Source organism: Lipotes vexillifer, unplaced genomic scaffold (assembly GCF_000442215.2).
Source record: "Lipotes vexillifer unplaced genomic scaffold, Lipotes_vexillifer_v1.1 scaffold1824, whole genome shotgun sequence".
Lineage (NCBI taxonomy): Eukaryota > Metazoa > Chordata > Mammalia > Artiodactyla > Lipotidae > Lipotes > Lipotes vexillifer.
This window is the reverse complement of record NW_006789288.1, coordinates 978,859-994,963: the sequence shown is the minus strand read 5'-3', so window position 1 is coordinate 994,963 and position 16,105 is coordinate 978,859. Positions and strand designations below refer to the sequence as shown.

The 16,105-nt window shown below is 49.9% G+C and overlaps 1 protein-coding gene across 1 annotated transcript in view; it reads right to left on the bottom strand.

Annotated features, from left to right (window-relative positions):
- Positions 1 to 16,105, bottom strand: part of EVC2 (EvC ciliary complex subunit 2) — a 145,743-nt gene that overhangs the window by 40,800 nt on the left and 88,838 nt on the right. Inside the window, exons 13-16 of the mRNA XM_007462462.1 lie at positions 15,577 to 15,736; positions 10,584 to 11,038; positions 4,151 to 4,355; positions 455 to 577 (exon numbers count right to left, since the gene is read on the bottom strand). Of these exons, the coding sequence (XP_007462524.1) occupies positions 455 to 577; positions 4,151 to 4,355; positions 10,584 to 11,038; positions 15,577 to 15,736 (943 nt within the window). The remainder of the gene's footprint in view (positions 1 to 454; positions 578 to 4,150; positions 4,356 to 10,583; positions 11,039 to 15,576; positions 15,737 to 16,105) is intronic.

The window sequence follows — 16,105 nt, the reverse complement described above, 5'->3', positions numbered from 1 at the left end:
GGGCGGCGGGTCCCACCTGCAGGAACACAATGTAAAAACCAGGTGCTGCGGGGAGGAGGAAGGGGAAGCTGGGGCGAAGTGAGAGAGTGGCATGGACATATATACACTACCAAATGCAAAATAGAGAGCTAGTGGCAAGCAGCTGCAGAGCACAGGGAGATCAGCTCTGTGCTCTGTGACCAACTAGAGGGGTGGGATAGGGAGGGTGGGAGGGAGACTCAAGAGGGAGGAGATACGGGGATATGTGTATATGTAGAGCTGGTTCACTTTGTTATACAGCAGAAACTAACACACCATTGTAAAGCAATTATACTCCAATAAAGACGGTAAAAAGAAAAAAACAGGTGCTGGGTGGAGATGGACAGTCACAGCCCCCAAGGGCTCTGTGTGCCCTTAAACTGGGCGGCTGCCAGCCCTGCCATGTGCTATGAGGAGTGACAGATGGAACACTGACCTTTTCAACCAGGTCTTCGGGGGCCTGTTCCTCAAAGAGCTGAATTTTTTCTTCAGTGCACTTCTTTAAAAGGTCTGTCTTGCTTTTGCTCTTGGAGCGTGGCTTCCTTGCCTTGGACTGTGGCTGGAGAGAGGGGAGAAAACATGGGCGAGAAAGTGATCGCCAGTAGGTTGGTGCATCCCCTGGTCTCCCCAAGCCCAGAGAGGCTCCTGCAGCTCCTGGCACCGCACAGCTGTCTTAGCCAGGGAGGGGAGGAGAGATGAACACTCTCCTGGAATGGACTCCGTTCATGGGCCTTCGGTCTTGGCATACTTTGGGAGCTTGTCCCGCCAAAGGGAGGCGAGGGGTGCTCGTGGGCAGAGCCGGAGCTTTGCAGTCAGACAGATAGCGGCCCCACCTGCGTCCACCTCCTCTCCAGTGGGGGACCTCAACCTGTCAGCCTCTGTGAGCAGGCACAGGACGGAAGAGGTCCTTGTCCTTGGGAGGCTGACAAAATAGCGGAGGAAAAAATCAGCAAACATGAAAACAAATAACTGACCAAGACACTCTCAGAGGGTTGGTGAGTGCCATGAAGACAAGGAGACGGAATAAGCATGCTGGCTATTATCTTACATTAGGCGGATGGGGACACGCCTGCAGAGGTGAACGGCTGCTGAGGACATCCGTACGCATGCATTCAAGGAGGCATTATGCGTGGGCTTTAACACATACCATCCTCCTAGAATAACAGTCTGCACAACCTACACACACATACCAGCTTCTCACAAATGTAAAGAAGTGACATTGCAGCAGAGCCCCGCATGACAAGGTGTCAGGAGTGTGAAAATGTGGGAATAGAAGGTTCCAGACCCTGAAGACCTGAGGCCCAGAGCAAGGGTGAGAGGGGTCAAAGAAGAGGTTGTGTGGGACTTCCCTGGTGCTCCAGTGGTAAAGAATCCGCCTTCCAACGCAGGGGACCCAGATTCGATCCCTGGTCAGGGAACTAAGATCCCACAGGTGGCGGGGCGACAAAGCCTGCGTAACACAACTACTGAGCTCGCACGCCTCAATGAGAGAGTCCATATACCACAAGAACTACAGAGCCCACGTACGCGCTCTGGAGCCTGCCCGGAGCCCGCACGCCACAAAGAGAAGCCCGCGCTTCCATAGCGAAGACCCAACACAGCCAGAGAAAAAAAAAGAGAAAGAAAAGAAATAAATAAAATAAATAATTAAAAAAGAGAAGAGGTTGTAGGTGCTCAGTAAATTGATATTCAGCAAATGAATGAATGAGTGTAGCAGATGCTACACTCTCTGAGCCTCAGTTTCCAGACCTGTAAAATGGAGCTAATGATACCTACCTCATAGGATTACCGCAAGACCATAACACAATGGAACATAAATGTAACATAATAAACAGAAAAATATAACAATACAGCATACTGTAACACAACACGATAGAACATAACAACATGCTATAACGGAATGTAGCATAAATGAGAATATAACAATAGGACATGACATAACATAACATAGCAAAACAAAACACCATGCAGTACAGCATAATGTAGCATGACCAACACAACACACACCACATCTAAGATGCCTGGTGCAATACGTGGCTGGTGGTCACTCCCCATGAGGGCCAGTCCTCCTCCCTTCCCGGCTCACATACCCACCCTTCCTCCACTCTTTCACTGTCATGATCTCCCAGAGCCTGCTCTAGACCTGGACTCAGGCCTGCCCACCAGACTCTGACCCGGCGCCTATGGCCATGGTGATAATGCAAGAGAAGACCTCCCATGTCCTCAGGGCCTGCCCCAGCGCACTCAGAGGAAGCAAGCACGTACACAGCAATTCACTGAGTTCGGAGACCCCCATTTGACAGAGGAGGAGACTGAGGCCAGAACAGAATCGGTGGCCTCAGCCACATCATGGGAGCCCTAAGAACTAGATGGTGAGCTTCCTGACTCCTGCACCCAATGTCTTCAAAAACTCGGGCTGGGCTCAGCTAATGCCATGAGTGAACTATAGTTTTTATCTCCTGATCTAATGGTCATAATACCAAAAAGAGGAAATTGGGGGTCAACCCCTCTTAGGAACAGAGCTAGGCTGGTGGGTAAGACTCTGAAGCCCAGAGCAAGGACTGGCACTGGAAGAGGGGGAAGCCAGAGTGGGGCGGGGGTGGGGCAGATCGTGTGCATCCCTCCCAGCCCCACGCACAGCGATGTCAAGTCAGTAGCCTGAAATTGGCCTTGGAAGGAGTATTTACACCAGGGAAATAGGCAAATGCTACAAATCAGGAACTCTGAACCCCCAATGAGAGTCAGTTTACCAGCGCGTGACTGATCGGGGTCAGACCACAGGGGGTCTTGAGATCATGGTAGAACTTATAGCTGGGCAGAGAGCACCAAAGATGTGCCCAAATTTTGTTTTCTCCTCCAGGAGAAGCAGCAGGTTTAAAGTCAGAAAGCACCAGCTCCAAGACGAGTCCTTCTACGTCCTCCTACGTCGGTCAATCACTTTTCCTCTGCTGGCTGGTGCTTTCATCTGTAGAATGGGGACAAAATCTCTACCTCCTGGCCCTGCTGTGAACCACAGATGAGCTACTGGAAGTGTAAGTGATTCGAATTGTTTTCAATCTCAACATAATATCAACTCAAGGGAAGTCCCCGCATTCCACCCACATCCGGTGGTTGGTTGGTTCAGTCAATAAAATTCATTGCACACCTATTATGCACCAGGCGCCTTCTAGGTGCTGGGATGGAGTGGTGAGTGGGAACTACAAACAGGGAGCTTGTTGGCAGTGGGAGCACAGACCGTAAGTCGAGAGACCAGGACATTGCAGATAGCAATCAATTCTCTGAAGAAGCGGGAATGCAGCATGTGATAAAGGACGCCTGGGAAAGTGGTGATCTTGGATAGCGGTCAGGGAAGACCACTGTGCAGGTGACACATCTGAACTGAGATGTGACGAGACCATAAAGAGCTGGCCCTGTGATGTTCTTGGCAGAGGAAACAGCAAGTTCAAAGGCCTTGTCTCAGGTGGGATTCCCCAGAGGCAGAGCCGGAGGCAGGGACTGGGGTGCATGCAGTTTCCGGAGAGAGGACCTCTGAGCAAGGCGTAGCGGGTGAGGGAACCAGGACAGGAGGGGGAAAGGGCCACGCACGGTGGAGGTCTCAGGTAGCGTCTGGCCTTGACTGGTCCATAAGGGGCTCCAGAGTAAACCCTGCACCCAAGAGTTGCCTCGTCTGTGGCCCATAACACCTGCTCACCACAGGCATCTGTCAATCATCACCCTCCGAGGCCCAGGGTGAGAGATGCCCTTTTCCACCTGAGCTGAGCATCCTCCTTGTGCCACTTACAGAAGTACTCTGAGGGGGGTCACTGGCTGTGGCCAAGGGAGGGGGCAGGAGGAAGAGTCACCTTTCAGGGCAGGTGGCTCCCATCGCTGAGGGGAATGCTCAGGAGAGGGGCACAGCTGTGAGCCGTGAGTGGCAGAGACTCAGGGCCACTGGTGGACAGTGCAAAGTCCAGGTACCAGTGTGTCCACTACAGAACTTAAGGTGCTTCCAGGAACGGCTGACGCCAACAGAGCCAGAGAGGAGAGGGTGGGAGATGAGCTGAGGGTGGGTGGCAGAGCCAGATCCTACAGTATCAACTGCCAGAGGAGGCCCCGCTTCTGCACCCACGAGGCCCCGAGATGCCCATCCTACCTGCAGCTCAGGGGCGGCCAGCGCCTGGTCCAATTTCAGGAACTCTGCTTCTCGCCATGCGGTTTGAAATTGCTGCAGCAGGACTCGGGCCCGGATTTTGGGAAGGGCCAAGCTCCTGTCCATCTGAGCAAAGCAGCCGTGAACTTCCTGCCTCATCCCGAGCAGCTCCTCTTCGGACAGGGAGAAGGCAGAGGACCAGAGCTTCCTGGAAAAGCAAGGACAGTGATACGGTTTAGTGGAGAGAAGACAGTGTGGGTTGTGCTGGGGGGAAAGTGTAAATTCAAAGCTCAAACTCCACTAGTCAAATCCACGTCTGGAAAAAAAAACACCATCTCCTTAATCGGGCGTTCATTCCACAAGGATTTCTTGAGCATCTAATGTGTGTCATGATAGACACAACATCATATCGGAGCTAAGAATTCAGAGTTGAATGAGACAAGCCTGGGAGCAGGCAACAGGCGTCCCGGCGCTCATGACCTTGAAGAGAGCCTGTCTCCGTTTAGAACAGACACGAAGACAAAGAACTGTCCACCGGGCCTGGCCAGCCGCTGACTGTAAGTAGGGACCAGCAGCCCAGGAGAGATGCCCAACTCGGCAGGTCATGGGGAAGGGCGGCCTTGTGCTGGGTCTTTATAGGATGATGAGCGACAGCTCTCATTTAGGGAAAACCTATTCCGTGCTGGAAACCATGCAGAGTGATTTACCGTTAGGGGCTGACTGTGACCTCCCAAAAGATATGTTCAAGTCCTAACCCCTGGTACCTCTGAACGTGATCATATTTGGAAACAGGGTCTTTGCGGAGGCAGTTTAGAAGTAAGTTAAGATGGGGTCATATTGCAATAGGGTGGACGCTTAATCCAATATGACTGGTGTCCTTCAAAGAAGAGAAGACACACACACAAGAAGGCCATGTGATGATGGGTCTACAAGCCAACAAGTGCTGAGGATTGTAGCAACAGCAGAAGCTAAGAGCAAGGTGGGGATCAGATTCTCTCCTGGAAACTTCAGACAGAGCATGACCCTGCCAACACCTTGATTTGGACTTCTGGCCTCCAGAACTGGGAGACAATACATTTTTGTTGTTTTAAAGCCCCTGGCCTGTGGTGCTTTATTATGCCAGCCCCAGGAAACATTTACCTGCATCCTCACTAATCCTTTGGCAACTCAATCCTCAATTTACAAATGAGGAAATTTTTTTTTTTTTTTTTTTGCGGTATGCGGGCCTCTCACTGTTGTGGCCTCTCCCGTTGCGGAGCACAGGCTCCGGACGCACAGGCTCAGCGGCCATGGCTCACGGGCCCAGCCGCTCCGCGGCATGTGGGATCTTCCCAGACCGGGGCACAAACCTGCGTCCCCTGCATCGGCAGGCGGACTCTCAACCACTGCGCCACCAGGGAAGCCCACAAATTAGGAAATTAAGGAATGTCCCCCTCTTCCTCCCAGGCAAGGCCTACAGCCACTCTACGGGGGAGAACGGCCACAGGCTCTCTTTCCCACCTCTGGGGATCCAGTCTGGCCAACGAGACGGAAGAGGAGGTCTGCTGGGACTTCTGGACGGAACGTCCTCCCTGACCCAGGAGACAGCATCTAGAGGGAGGCCATCTCTTCTGTCCTGCTTTGGGCAACATGTGTCTGTTCATTGGTCACTCAAAAAATCTTCATGTGGGCCTGTGGGACATCAGCTCACCTAGAAAGTTCTCTCGTGGAAACAGAATAAGACCGAAAGGGCTGACTTGGGCCCCCAGACAGAAGCGGTCTGAAGGCCCCAAGCCCATGTCTTGGGTTCCCTAGGACTCACCAATTTTTCTGAAGCACTTAAGGAAACTGTAGCTGTTCCTTTGTACCTTCCCTCGTGGAGAATCTTTGCCCCACGTGTTTGCTGCTTACGTGGACTCCAAGGTGAAAGCAACTCTGAAATGAATCTGAGTTTTTATTCTTGCCCATCTTCAAACCAGATTGGCCCAGGGTGGTCTGGCTTTAATCCTCCACTAGGTAGGCACCAAGATAATACAGAAATATAGGAGATAGGGTCTTTGCCCTGAAGGAATTTAAAATCCAGGCAGGAGTTTAGCAAAAAGGTCTCAAAGACACTTTCCCTGGCAAAATATGCATCCTTATTAATTCTTATTTTATAGGACCAGGTTTATAGCAACTCTCTCTTGCTTGAAATTGAGAAGCTTATAAAAATATGTTTCAAAACTATTGTGCAAAGCCATTTCTACTTAATGCCTCAGAAATAAAGGCTACAATCTTTTAGGGTCTTAAGCAAAGTATATAAGCAGACTCAGATTGTGTGTATTGTTAGTTGACCCCCTTTAACCCTTAGGAAAATCATAAAGAGCTTTCTGATACCAAAGTGAGATCTCTCTTTTCCTGTTGAACGACTCCCTGCGTCCCCTGCATCGGCAGGCGGACTCTCAACCACTGCGCCACCAGGGAAGCCCACAAATTAGGAAATTAAGGAATGTCCCCCTCTTCCTCCCAGGCAAGGCCTACAGCCACTCTACGGGGGAGAACGGCCACAGGCTCTCTTTCCCACCTCTGGGGATCCAGTCTGGCCAACGAGACGGAAGAGGAGGTCTGCTGGGACTTCTGGACGGAACGTCCTCCCTGACCCAGGAGACAGCATCTAGAGGGAGGCCATCTCTTCTGTCCTGCTTTGGGCAACATGTGTCTGTTCATTGGTCACTCAAAAAATCTTCATGTGGGCCTGTGGGACATCAGCTCACCTAGAAAGTTCTCTCGTGGAAACAGAATAAGACCGAAAGGGCTGACTTGGGCCCCCAGACAGAAGCGGTCTGAAGGCCCCAAGCCCATGTCTTGGGTTCCCTAGGACTCACCAATTTTTCTGAAGCACTTAAGGAAACTGTAGCTGTTCCTTTGTACCTTCCCTCGTGGAGAATCTTTGCCCCACGTGTTTGCTGCTTACGTGGACTCCAAGGTGAAAGCAACTCTGAAATGAATCTGAGTTTTTATTCTTGCCCATCTTCAAACCAGATTGGCCCAGGGTGGTCTGGCTTTAATCCTCCACTAGGTAGGCACCAAGATAATACAGAAATATAGGAGATAGGGTCTTTGCCCTGAAGGAATTTAAAATCCAGGCAGGAGTTTAGCAAAAAGGTCTCAAAGACACTTTCCCTGGCAAAATATGCATCCTTATTAATTCTTATTTTATAGGACCAGGTTTATAGCAACTCTCTCTTGCTTGAAATTGAGAAGCTTATAAAAATATGTTTCAAAACTATTGTGCAAAGCCATTTCTACTTAATGCCTCAGAAATAAAGGCTACAATCTTTTAGGGTCTTAAGCAAAGTATATAAGCAGACTCAGATTGTGTGTATTGTTAGTTGACCCCCTTTAACCCTTAGGAAAATCATAAAGAGCTTTCTGATACCAAAGTGAGATCTCTCTTTTCCTGTTGAACGACTCAATCGGCGGCTGCTTTAATAATACTCCCTGCAAAATGGAACCACATGAATCAAAGAAGATGACCATCCAATAATGGGAATGTCATGTCCAATCCACACACTTTGAAGAGCCCAAAGCAGGCTGGATCGAGCAAAGAGACTTTGGTCGAATGTAGATTGAGCTGAATAATTGCTGCTGAGAACAACTGGTGGGAATAAGAAGTGGCATTTAAGGATCTGATTTGTATGGGCTTGGAGAAGACAGCATCTTGTTTGTTCAAGAAAACAAAAAACTAACAAAGATTGTGAACTAAACAAGGACAGAACCATAAAGAAAGAGAGATGAGAAGGAGGCGAGAGGTCACTTCATCTAAACCAAGACAATCTCACCCTCTGCGAACACCTGGGACCTCTCCTCCCTGGCAGCAAGGTCAGTCCCTGGGAATGAGCACTTAAGGAGGAGGCACTGCATCCTTGAGGCCAGGAAGACCTTGTTCCATGGGATGTAACTGCCACCAAGGAAGGATGGGCACTGCAGAACGATGCTCTGCTATTTCGTATCCCTGAAAGGGTTCAAGGAGAGCTCAGGCCTCGGTGCAGATGGGGAGGACCACTGACGTCCAGCGAGCAGCATGCAGGATCAATAGAGGAGGGGGACAGATGGACCGAGCAGACAGACTGAGAAGGACGCCTTCCTCTACCCTCCCCCAACGCCCACCCCCAACACCCCCTCCATAAGCCTATGTCGATGCAACCTTTTCTAATCAAAAGGGCTTCAATTCAATTCAGAATTGAAATTGTGGCTAAAATCCAAATTGAACTGTGGAGTGGCCATACCGAGGAAAGAATAGTCAAAGGGCTTTGGTTTTGTTTATTCGCTTCAATAGTGTTTTCTGGGTTGGTTGGTTCCTTTAAGGAATATTGATGGGTGGGTCCGTTGGTTAAAAGGAAAAGAGCGCTATGTTATAGCCAAACGGGCACAGTTACGCCCTTATGTGTAAACAGTCTACACTACTCTAAATAAACAGACTGGGAAGATGGAGGTTACTGTTCATCTTCACTGCGCTGCTGTTGCTGGGGGGTTTGATTGTGTCTTTCATGCGGTGAGACTGGTCTCCCCTCTTCACACCCAGACAAGGATCCACCCAGCTGTTCCACCGCCTAGTCTTGCGCCGCCTCAGCAAGGCAACAGTGGGTAGTGTCCCCTTGTCTCTGGCTCCCAGTACCAGGTCAGTGGCCGGCACCACTTCAGAGCTTGGTAAGGATCCTAATCCTCCATATGGTTACCTGGTTAATTACTCCTGCTTTGTGTACCACCATCATCTATTTATGTGTCTGTTTTCCTCCTGATAATCTGAGTTCTTCCAGCACAGGAATGATGGTGGTGATGAGAGCAGCTACCTCTTATCATCCACTTATTGCAGACCAAGGGTTGTGTTAAAAGACTGACATAGGGCTTCCCTGGTGGCGCAGTGGTTGAGAGTCCACCTGCCGATGCAGGGGACACGGGTTCGTGCTCCGGTCCGGGAAGATCCCACATGCCGCGGAGTGGCTGGGCCCGTGAGCCATGGCCGCCGAGCCTGCGCGTCCGGAGCCTGTGCTCCACAACGGGAGAGGCCACAGCAGTGATAGGCCCGCGTACCACAAAAAAAAAAAAAGAGATGATGTATGTGACACCTGGAGCTGCAGCAGCCATCCTGAAACCATGTGGGGCTGAGCCCAAAGACCAAATTAGCACACTGAGTATAGTGGAGCAGAAGGATGTTAAGGGCTGGATCCTTGATAGTATCATTGGGTCATGGAATCAAAACTAGAAAATTTACCCCCCGACTTCTTATAAAATGCTTTCTTTACCTTCTAACAACCCAATAGTATCACGTGCTGCTGAAAGCACCGTAAGTGACTTATCATTGCCATCCCATTCTACAGGCAAGAAAGATGAGGCTCAGAGAAGTTAAGTAACTTGCCTACACTCAGACAGTTGGTGGCAGTGCTGGGATTTAAACGCAGGTTTTTGGTCTACACTGCCCACATTTCATTCCTCTCTGTAGCCCCACGTGGGCCGTGTTCAAGGCTCCTCCAGTTTCCAATCTAACGTGCCAGCCCTAAACAGTTGCCAAAGCTTTGCTGGTGTCTATCACACAGCTGGTGGCCCCTTTTGGGCCACAGCAAATCTCAGTCTGCACAAAGAGCTGGTGAATGCTGCAGGGGAGTGAAGGACTGTCAACAGTGGCCCCTCTGGAATTTGATTTTAACTTGTCCTCATTGCTTCCATACCTCTCCAATGGCTTTAAAAACATTAGTGGTGCAATTTATCCATTATTTTAAAATTATTACACCAGGATTGCTGGCGGGCCATGGCTTACAGCATCCTAGTCAGAAATGGATGTTATTCCATGGTTCTTGAATTCAATGAATGAAGGGGCCCCGTAAAGAGATGGTGCAGCGGGCCATAAGGCCTGGAATGAAGGCCCACTACCATGTGCTCCCCGACATCTGCTGACACAGGGAGGGCCTCATGTGGCTTAACTATAAGTTCCCCTCCCCACCCTGCTCCGGTGGACAAGCTCCCCTCTTCACACAACACTTCTCATCACGGGGACCAGGCGCAATTCCCGCTTACTCATGAGCAGTGGGTTTCAGTTCCCTGCCAGCCTGTAATTCTGCAAACAAGCCCATCACATCCTCCCACGGGAACCAGGGGGCACCTCACCCTCCTGTTGCTTTTGCATTGGCCAAAAAGTGTGTTCGTTTCCCCCCTCACGTGAAAAACCCGAACTTTTTGGCCAACCCAAATACAAAGCCTGCCTCCCACGAGCCCTGGTTGTTTGCTCTGCAACCCCTGAGTGGCCCTGGGGGGACATGCACTGCCCGTCTTCCCTGGACTGTGGGTGTAAGTGACTAAAACACTGCTGTCCAGCGTCAGATGGCACGTGTCTGGCCATGCCCGTAACCAGGCGGTGGAATCCCTCCCCCACCAGTGGGAGGAGGGGAGGCGATGAAAACACACAGGGATTAAAACTCACGTGAAGATCAAGTGCTCCCAGTGTCTCAGCTCCGCCTGCTCCTCCGTGGAGGCCTCCAGAGCATCGTCCTTCAGTCTCTGCCTCACGCCCTGGATGCCCTCCTGGCCCCTCTCCCTCTCCTCGCCCTCGAGCCGCTCGGCCCGGGCGGCCAGGTCCCTGCTGTGCTCCTCCAGGATCTGCTGCAGGAAGAGCCAGGGGACCCCGCGCTTGAGCAGCTCCTGGGTCATCACCGAGTTCTGCAGCCGCCGCAGCTGCTCTGTGGCTTTCTCGGACAGTGAGAGGGTCAGGGCCCTGAGCTCGTCCAGGGCAGCCTGGTCCAGGCGCTCCTGCAGCTCCTCCAGGGCGGCGCTGTGCTCGGCCACCAGGCTCCGCCACTGGCCCATGTACTGGCGAGCATCCTCAGCCGCCCCGAAGGCTTCAGCGATGGACAGCCGCTCCCTCCGCTGCTCCTTGTGCTGGCAGGAGTTCCAGAACAGACAATTAACAGGGGGTGGGACTCGGTTGTACAGCCCTTGGGGAAAACACTCTGGTTGCAGGAAGCACAGACTGTCAACAGCTCTTTCCCCAGTCACCTCACATTTAGCAAATTATTCTTGAAAACAAAAAAAGTAACAATTTAAAGACCAATGGAGATTGCCAAAGTAGCAGCAGAGGAGAATTGAACCACGAAATGGAAACTCTGAATAAATGCTTTGCTCTTCTAAAACCAACTAAGATTTTTATGCAAATAGGCTAATAGGACAGAAATACTGCAAGAGCATGTTCCGGATTGGAAGGACTCTTGATTTCTCCCCATAGTCAAGCCTTAGACAACAAGAGAGGAAATTTCTATTAAGGTTTTTATCTTCTTAACACATCCTCCCCAAAGGAGAAGAATGTGTAACCTGGTTGATCGTTAGTAAAATGTGACCACCTTTTACTCATTTGTTTCAAAGAAGGATCCAGGACATCCTTTTTTCTCTTCCTTCACTCAGATATAATATTCTCTCTATTCTCTCTATCTTGCTCTCTTCTTCTGGACTAGACAAAATCTGCCTCTGTCTATGTTAGTCACAGTATTCCAGAGGCAAGGGGTGGCAAATTTCATAATTCAAAGATTTATGGTGAGGATTTAAGCAAAAGGCTTAATCTGCCTCACCCAACTGAGCTTTTAGCAGTACCTCCTTTGTTTGAGGTTGCACCGTTTTTAAATGAATCAATAAAGTTGATTCCCAAAAAAACAAAACTATTCTTCAGAAAATAACCCAAAATGTAGTGAAAACTTCATTTGTTCAACATTTATTGAACACGTTATCTATTGAGCAGGTAAAACCCAAGAGGCAGACCACCTGGGCTCCTATCCCGGCTTTTCCACTTACAAGCTGAGCCACCCAAAATGAGTGTCTGGCCCTGTCTGGGCCTCTACTGCCTAATCTGTAAAATGGGGATAATAATAGGATCTACTTCACAGAGTAGTTGTGAGGATGCAATGAGTTGCTGAAGACACGTGTAACTCTTAGAGGAGGGCCTGGTGCAGAATTGGCATCAATGAATGTCTGCTATTATTATTACCAAGTCCCAGGCACATAGGAACTGAAAATTGAGATATCCTAAGAGAAAATCCCCCTGAGATCCATGAGAGACAATTTAAATGAGGAGGTCACAGAAGGCCTTTTAAAGAAGGAGACCCAAATGGATAAACAACAAGGTCCTATTGTATAGCACGGGGAACTATATTCAATATCCTGTAGTAAAACATAATGGAAAAAAAAACAACAACAATAAAGGCGAATCACCACCAAGAGTAATTATAGTAATAATATGCTGCTACTAATTTTAAAAAGTTAAAAAAATAAAGAAGGAGACCCGGCTTCCCTGGTGGCACAGTGGTTGGGAGTCTGCCTGCTAATGCAGGGGACATGGGTTCGAGCCCTGGTCTGGGAGGATCCCACAAGCCGCGGAGCGACTGGGCCCGTGGTCCACAACGACTGAGCCTGCGCGTCTGGAGCCTGTACTCCGCAACGAGAGAGGCCGCGATGGTGAGAGGCCGACGCACCGCGATGAGGAGTGGCCCCCGCTTGCCACAACTAGAGAAAGCCCTCACACAGAAACAAAGACCCAACACAGCCATAAATAAATAAATTAATTAATTAATTAACTCCTACCCCCAACATCTTCTTCTTTAAAAAAAAAAGAAAAAGAAGGAGACCCAAGGGAGACCTGAGGGATGAGGTCATATCTCAGTTGGGTTAAGATGGGGGAAAGGATATTCCTGGGAGAAAGAGCAGTAGGCATAAAGGCCCTGTGCTGGGAAAAAGCTGACATGCATAGAGATGTACATCACGGTATTATTAACAATAGTGCACCTGTGGACAGTCTGGGTTCTATTTTGTGCAAATATGTCTTGTTCATAGGTCCTGGTGACCAGAGAGTGTCAATTCCTTCCTTCTACAATATTGGCTGAGCACCTACAATGTGTCCTCAGAGCTGAGGATATGACACAAACCTGTGCCTTTGTGGAGCTATGTTCTAACACTGTACCACTCACAAGATTTATCAAAAGCAGCCGTAAGAAAGAGTACTCATGGCAAACTGCTGAAATATATGCAGTTCTTCCATCCTTCCAGATCCTAGCCTTGAACCAGGCCAGACCATCAGAGAAGTGTGCTCTTGGGCCTCATTGCTTTGATCCTTGAGCCAGTGGAGATGGATGAGGTGATGCTAAAGATGGGGTGGAGTTCAATGGTCCAGGTGAGAATGCTGGGCCCAACACTTGATAATAAAAGCAGAGTTTTTAATCAACCAAATTAAGTTATTGTTTCCCTTTCCCTCCCGAATAGCACCAGACAACCCCCTGTGTTATCCCATGTATCTAGTATCTCCTCTGAATCTGTCCTTGTTCCTATGCTCAGGACACACTCTCATCATTTTGACCTGGTCACGGTCTACAGCCTGGGGCTCCTCCAACTCTATCGCAGGCTGCTCACATGAGCTTCCTAAATCCCAAATCTGATCTTCCTTCTGAAACTGAGCAGGACCTGTGGGGCTCCTGGGCATGGGAGCCTTTTGAAGAGCTGCTAATCAGGGAAGGGAGGGGAGGCAGAGACAAGGGAGGGGCAGCCAAGAAACAATAGTGCAGCCTTGGGGCAGGGTCCTGGTGCCGCCCCAAGGGATACACATAACAGTATCTTTGAGCTCTTTTACAGAACTAAAACGCCCAACTAATGGAAGATGTTAGCATTCTTCATTCCAGAGAAGGTAATAACCTGCTCATCAGGAGACCACCTGAGGCCAGATTAAGGAACTGCGGGCACTGTGCACACCCTGATCCTTAGCAGCATCTCCGCCCTTGAACCACTGCTACAGAACTCATCACCAAACCCTCCCGGGTTGGGACACACAGTTTTTCAGGGCAGGAGCCCACTGCGTCCTTCTTTGCCTGGCAAAGCAATAAAGCTATTCTTTTCTACCTCACCCAAAACTCTGTCTCCGAGATTTGATTCAGCACCGGCGCACAGAGGCCGAGTTTTTGGCATCACTTCTCCTCCTGAAAACGCTTCAATGTTCCCCACTGTCCTCGAATGAAGGTCAGCTGCCAGCCCGGCACACTGTCCTCATTGACGAGGTGCTGCTTCCCAGGCGTGCCTCCTCCAGCCCCTGCCCTCTGCCCTCCCAGCTCTCATGTTCTCGGAGCTCCACGCACAGCGGGGCACCCTCGCCTGAGAGCTTCACCTTTGAACAAGACGCCTCCCCATCCCCTGCAGTGTCCTTCCTGCCTTGCTCATTTGTCCCCCAGAACTCGGGTTTCCCAGGAGACAGTGACTTCCTCTCTGTGCTGCCAGAGCATGTAGGGAGTACATGATGCCTTTCTGTGGTTGCCGGTTGGTCTCTCCCCTCTCGAGGTTCACAAACAGCTGAGCGGGTCAGTGTCAAGGACAAGGCTGAGGTTCTAAGTCAGACAGGCCTGGGCTAAATTCCACGTCTGCCACTCACTAAACATGTGACCTTGACCTCATTACTTAATACTGTGATCTGAATGCTTGTGTTCCCCCAACATCCATATGTTGAAACCTAACATGGGACATGGTGGTGTTAGGAGAGGGGACCTTGGGGAGGTGCATAGGTCATGAGGGTGGAGCCCCCTGAATGGGATTAGTGCCCTTATAAAAGAGGCCCCACACTCACCCACCAAGCTCCCTCCCCCTTGCCACCCTTCTGACTTCTAACAGCAAGAAGTCAGCTGTCTGCAACCAGAAGAGGGCCTTCACCAGAACCCGACCTTGCTGGCACCCTGATCTTGGACTTCCAGCCTCCAGAACTGTGAGATATAAATTTTGGTTCTTTATAAGCCACCCGGTCTGGTACTTTGTTATAGCAGCCCAAATAGATCACAACACTTAAGCCCTCTCAGCCTCAAAGTCTTCATTAAAAAAAGAGAAAACAGGGCTCCCCTGCTGGCACAGTGGTTGAGAGCCCGCCTGCCGATGCAGGGGACACGGGTTCTTGCCCCGGTCTGGGAAGATCCCACAGGCCGCGGAGCAGCCTGTGAGCCATGCCCGCTGAGACTGCATGTCCGGAGGAGGGGCCACAACAGTGAGAGGCCCGCGTACCGCAAAAACAAACAAAAAAAAGAGAAAACAGTAGCATCTACCTCATAGGGCTAATGTAAGGATTAAATAAAATACATAATACACTTAGCACAGTGCCAATTAAACACTCCATAAATGTTGTAGCACCCATCAGTCATTATTCACTGGAACCAGCACTCCTATTCCCTTGCCCTGGCAGACATTACTAACCTACTGCAACCCTCAGCTTTGCTAGGACCTGTAGAAATCTTGACACAGCATTCCAAAAAGTCACTACCAATCAACTGTAGATGGCACATCAGGATGCCTGCCCAGTTGCCCTTTGGGTTCTAGCCCTCTGATGGCAGTGCCTGGCATGGAACCCGGCACTTGGTGGGTGTTCACAATGGCTATGTAAAGAATCAAGAGCATAATTCCTTATATACCTTTTGCAGCATCTCTCGTCTTCTCTTAATTATTAATTTTTGGTGGAGTTTTTTCTTTTCCTGCTTTAAGTCATTGTCCAACTTCTGTTTTATAGAAAAGACTTCTGTCTGAGCCCGCTCCAAGAGCACCCGCATCTGATCTTCATCCAAGTAGCCCGCTCTAGATGAAAAAGATGCAGAGTTAGTTAACACACTATCCAAACTCACTTGCAGCTTGACTGGGCTGTGGCTGAATGTTTATCTCCATATTAGTTTGGTTTGAATCAGAGAAATCTCTACCATCAGAAGGAGCAGGAGAACAGGCAGCTAAGACGTTACAAAAACGCAGGAAGGGTAAGGTCAGCTTTTTCAGAGATGTGCAGAGAAAGCTCAGCAACCCGAGAGAAATTACAATTGGGTAAGAGTTCTTGGAGGCAGCAACGTTCAAGGGGACCGCTGTGGAACAGATAGAATCTTCCAAGAGGAGATGGTAGATTAGGAAGTCCTAGTGACAGGAATGGCACAAGTAAAGTCCAAGAGGTAAAATGTA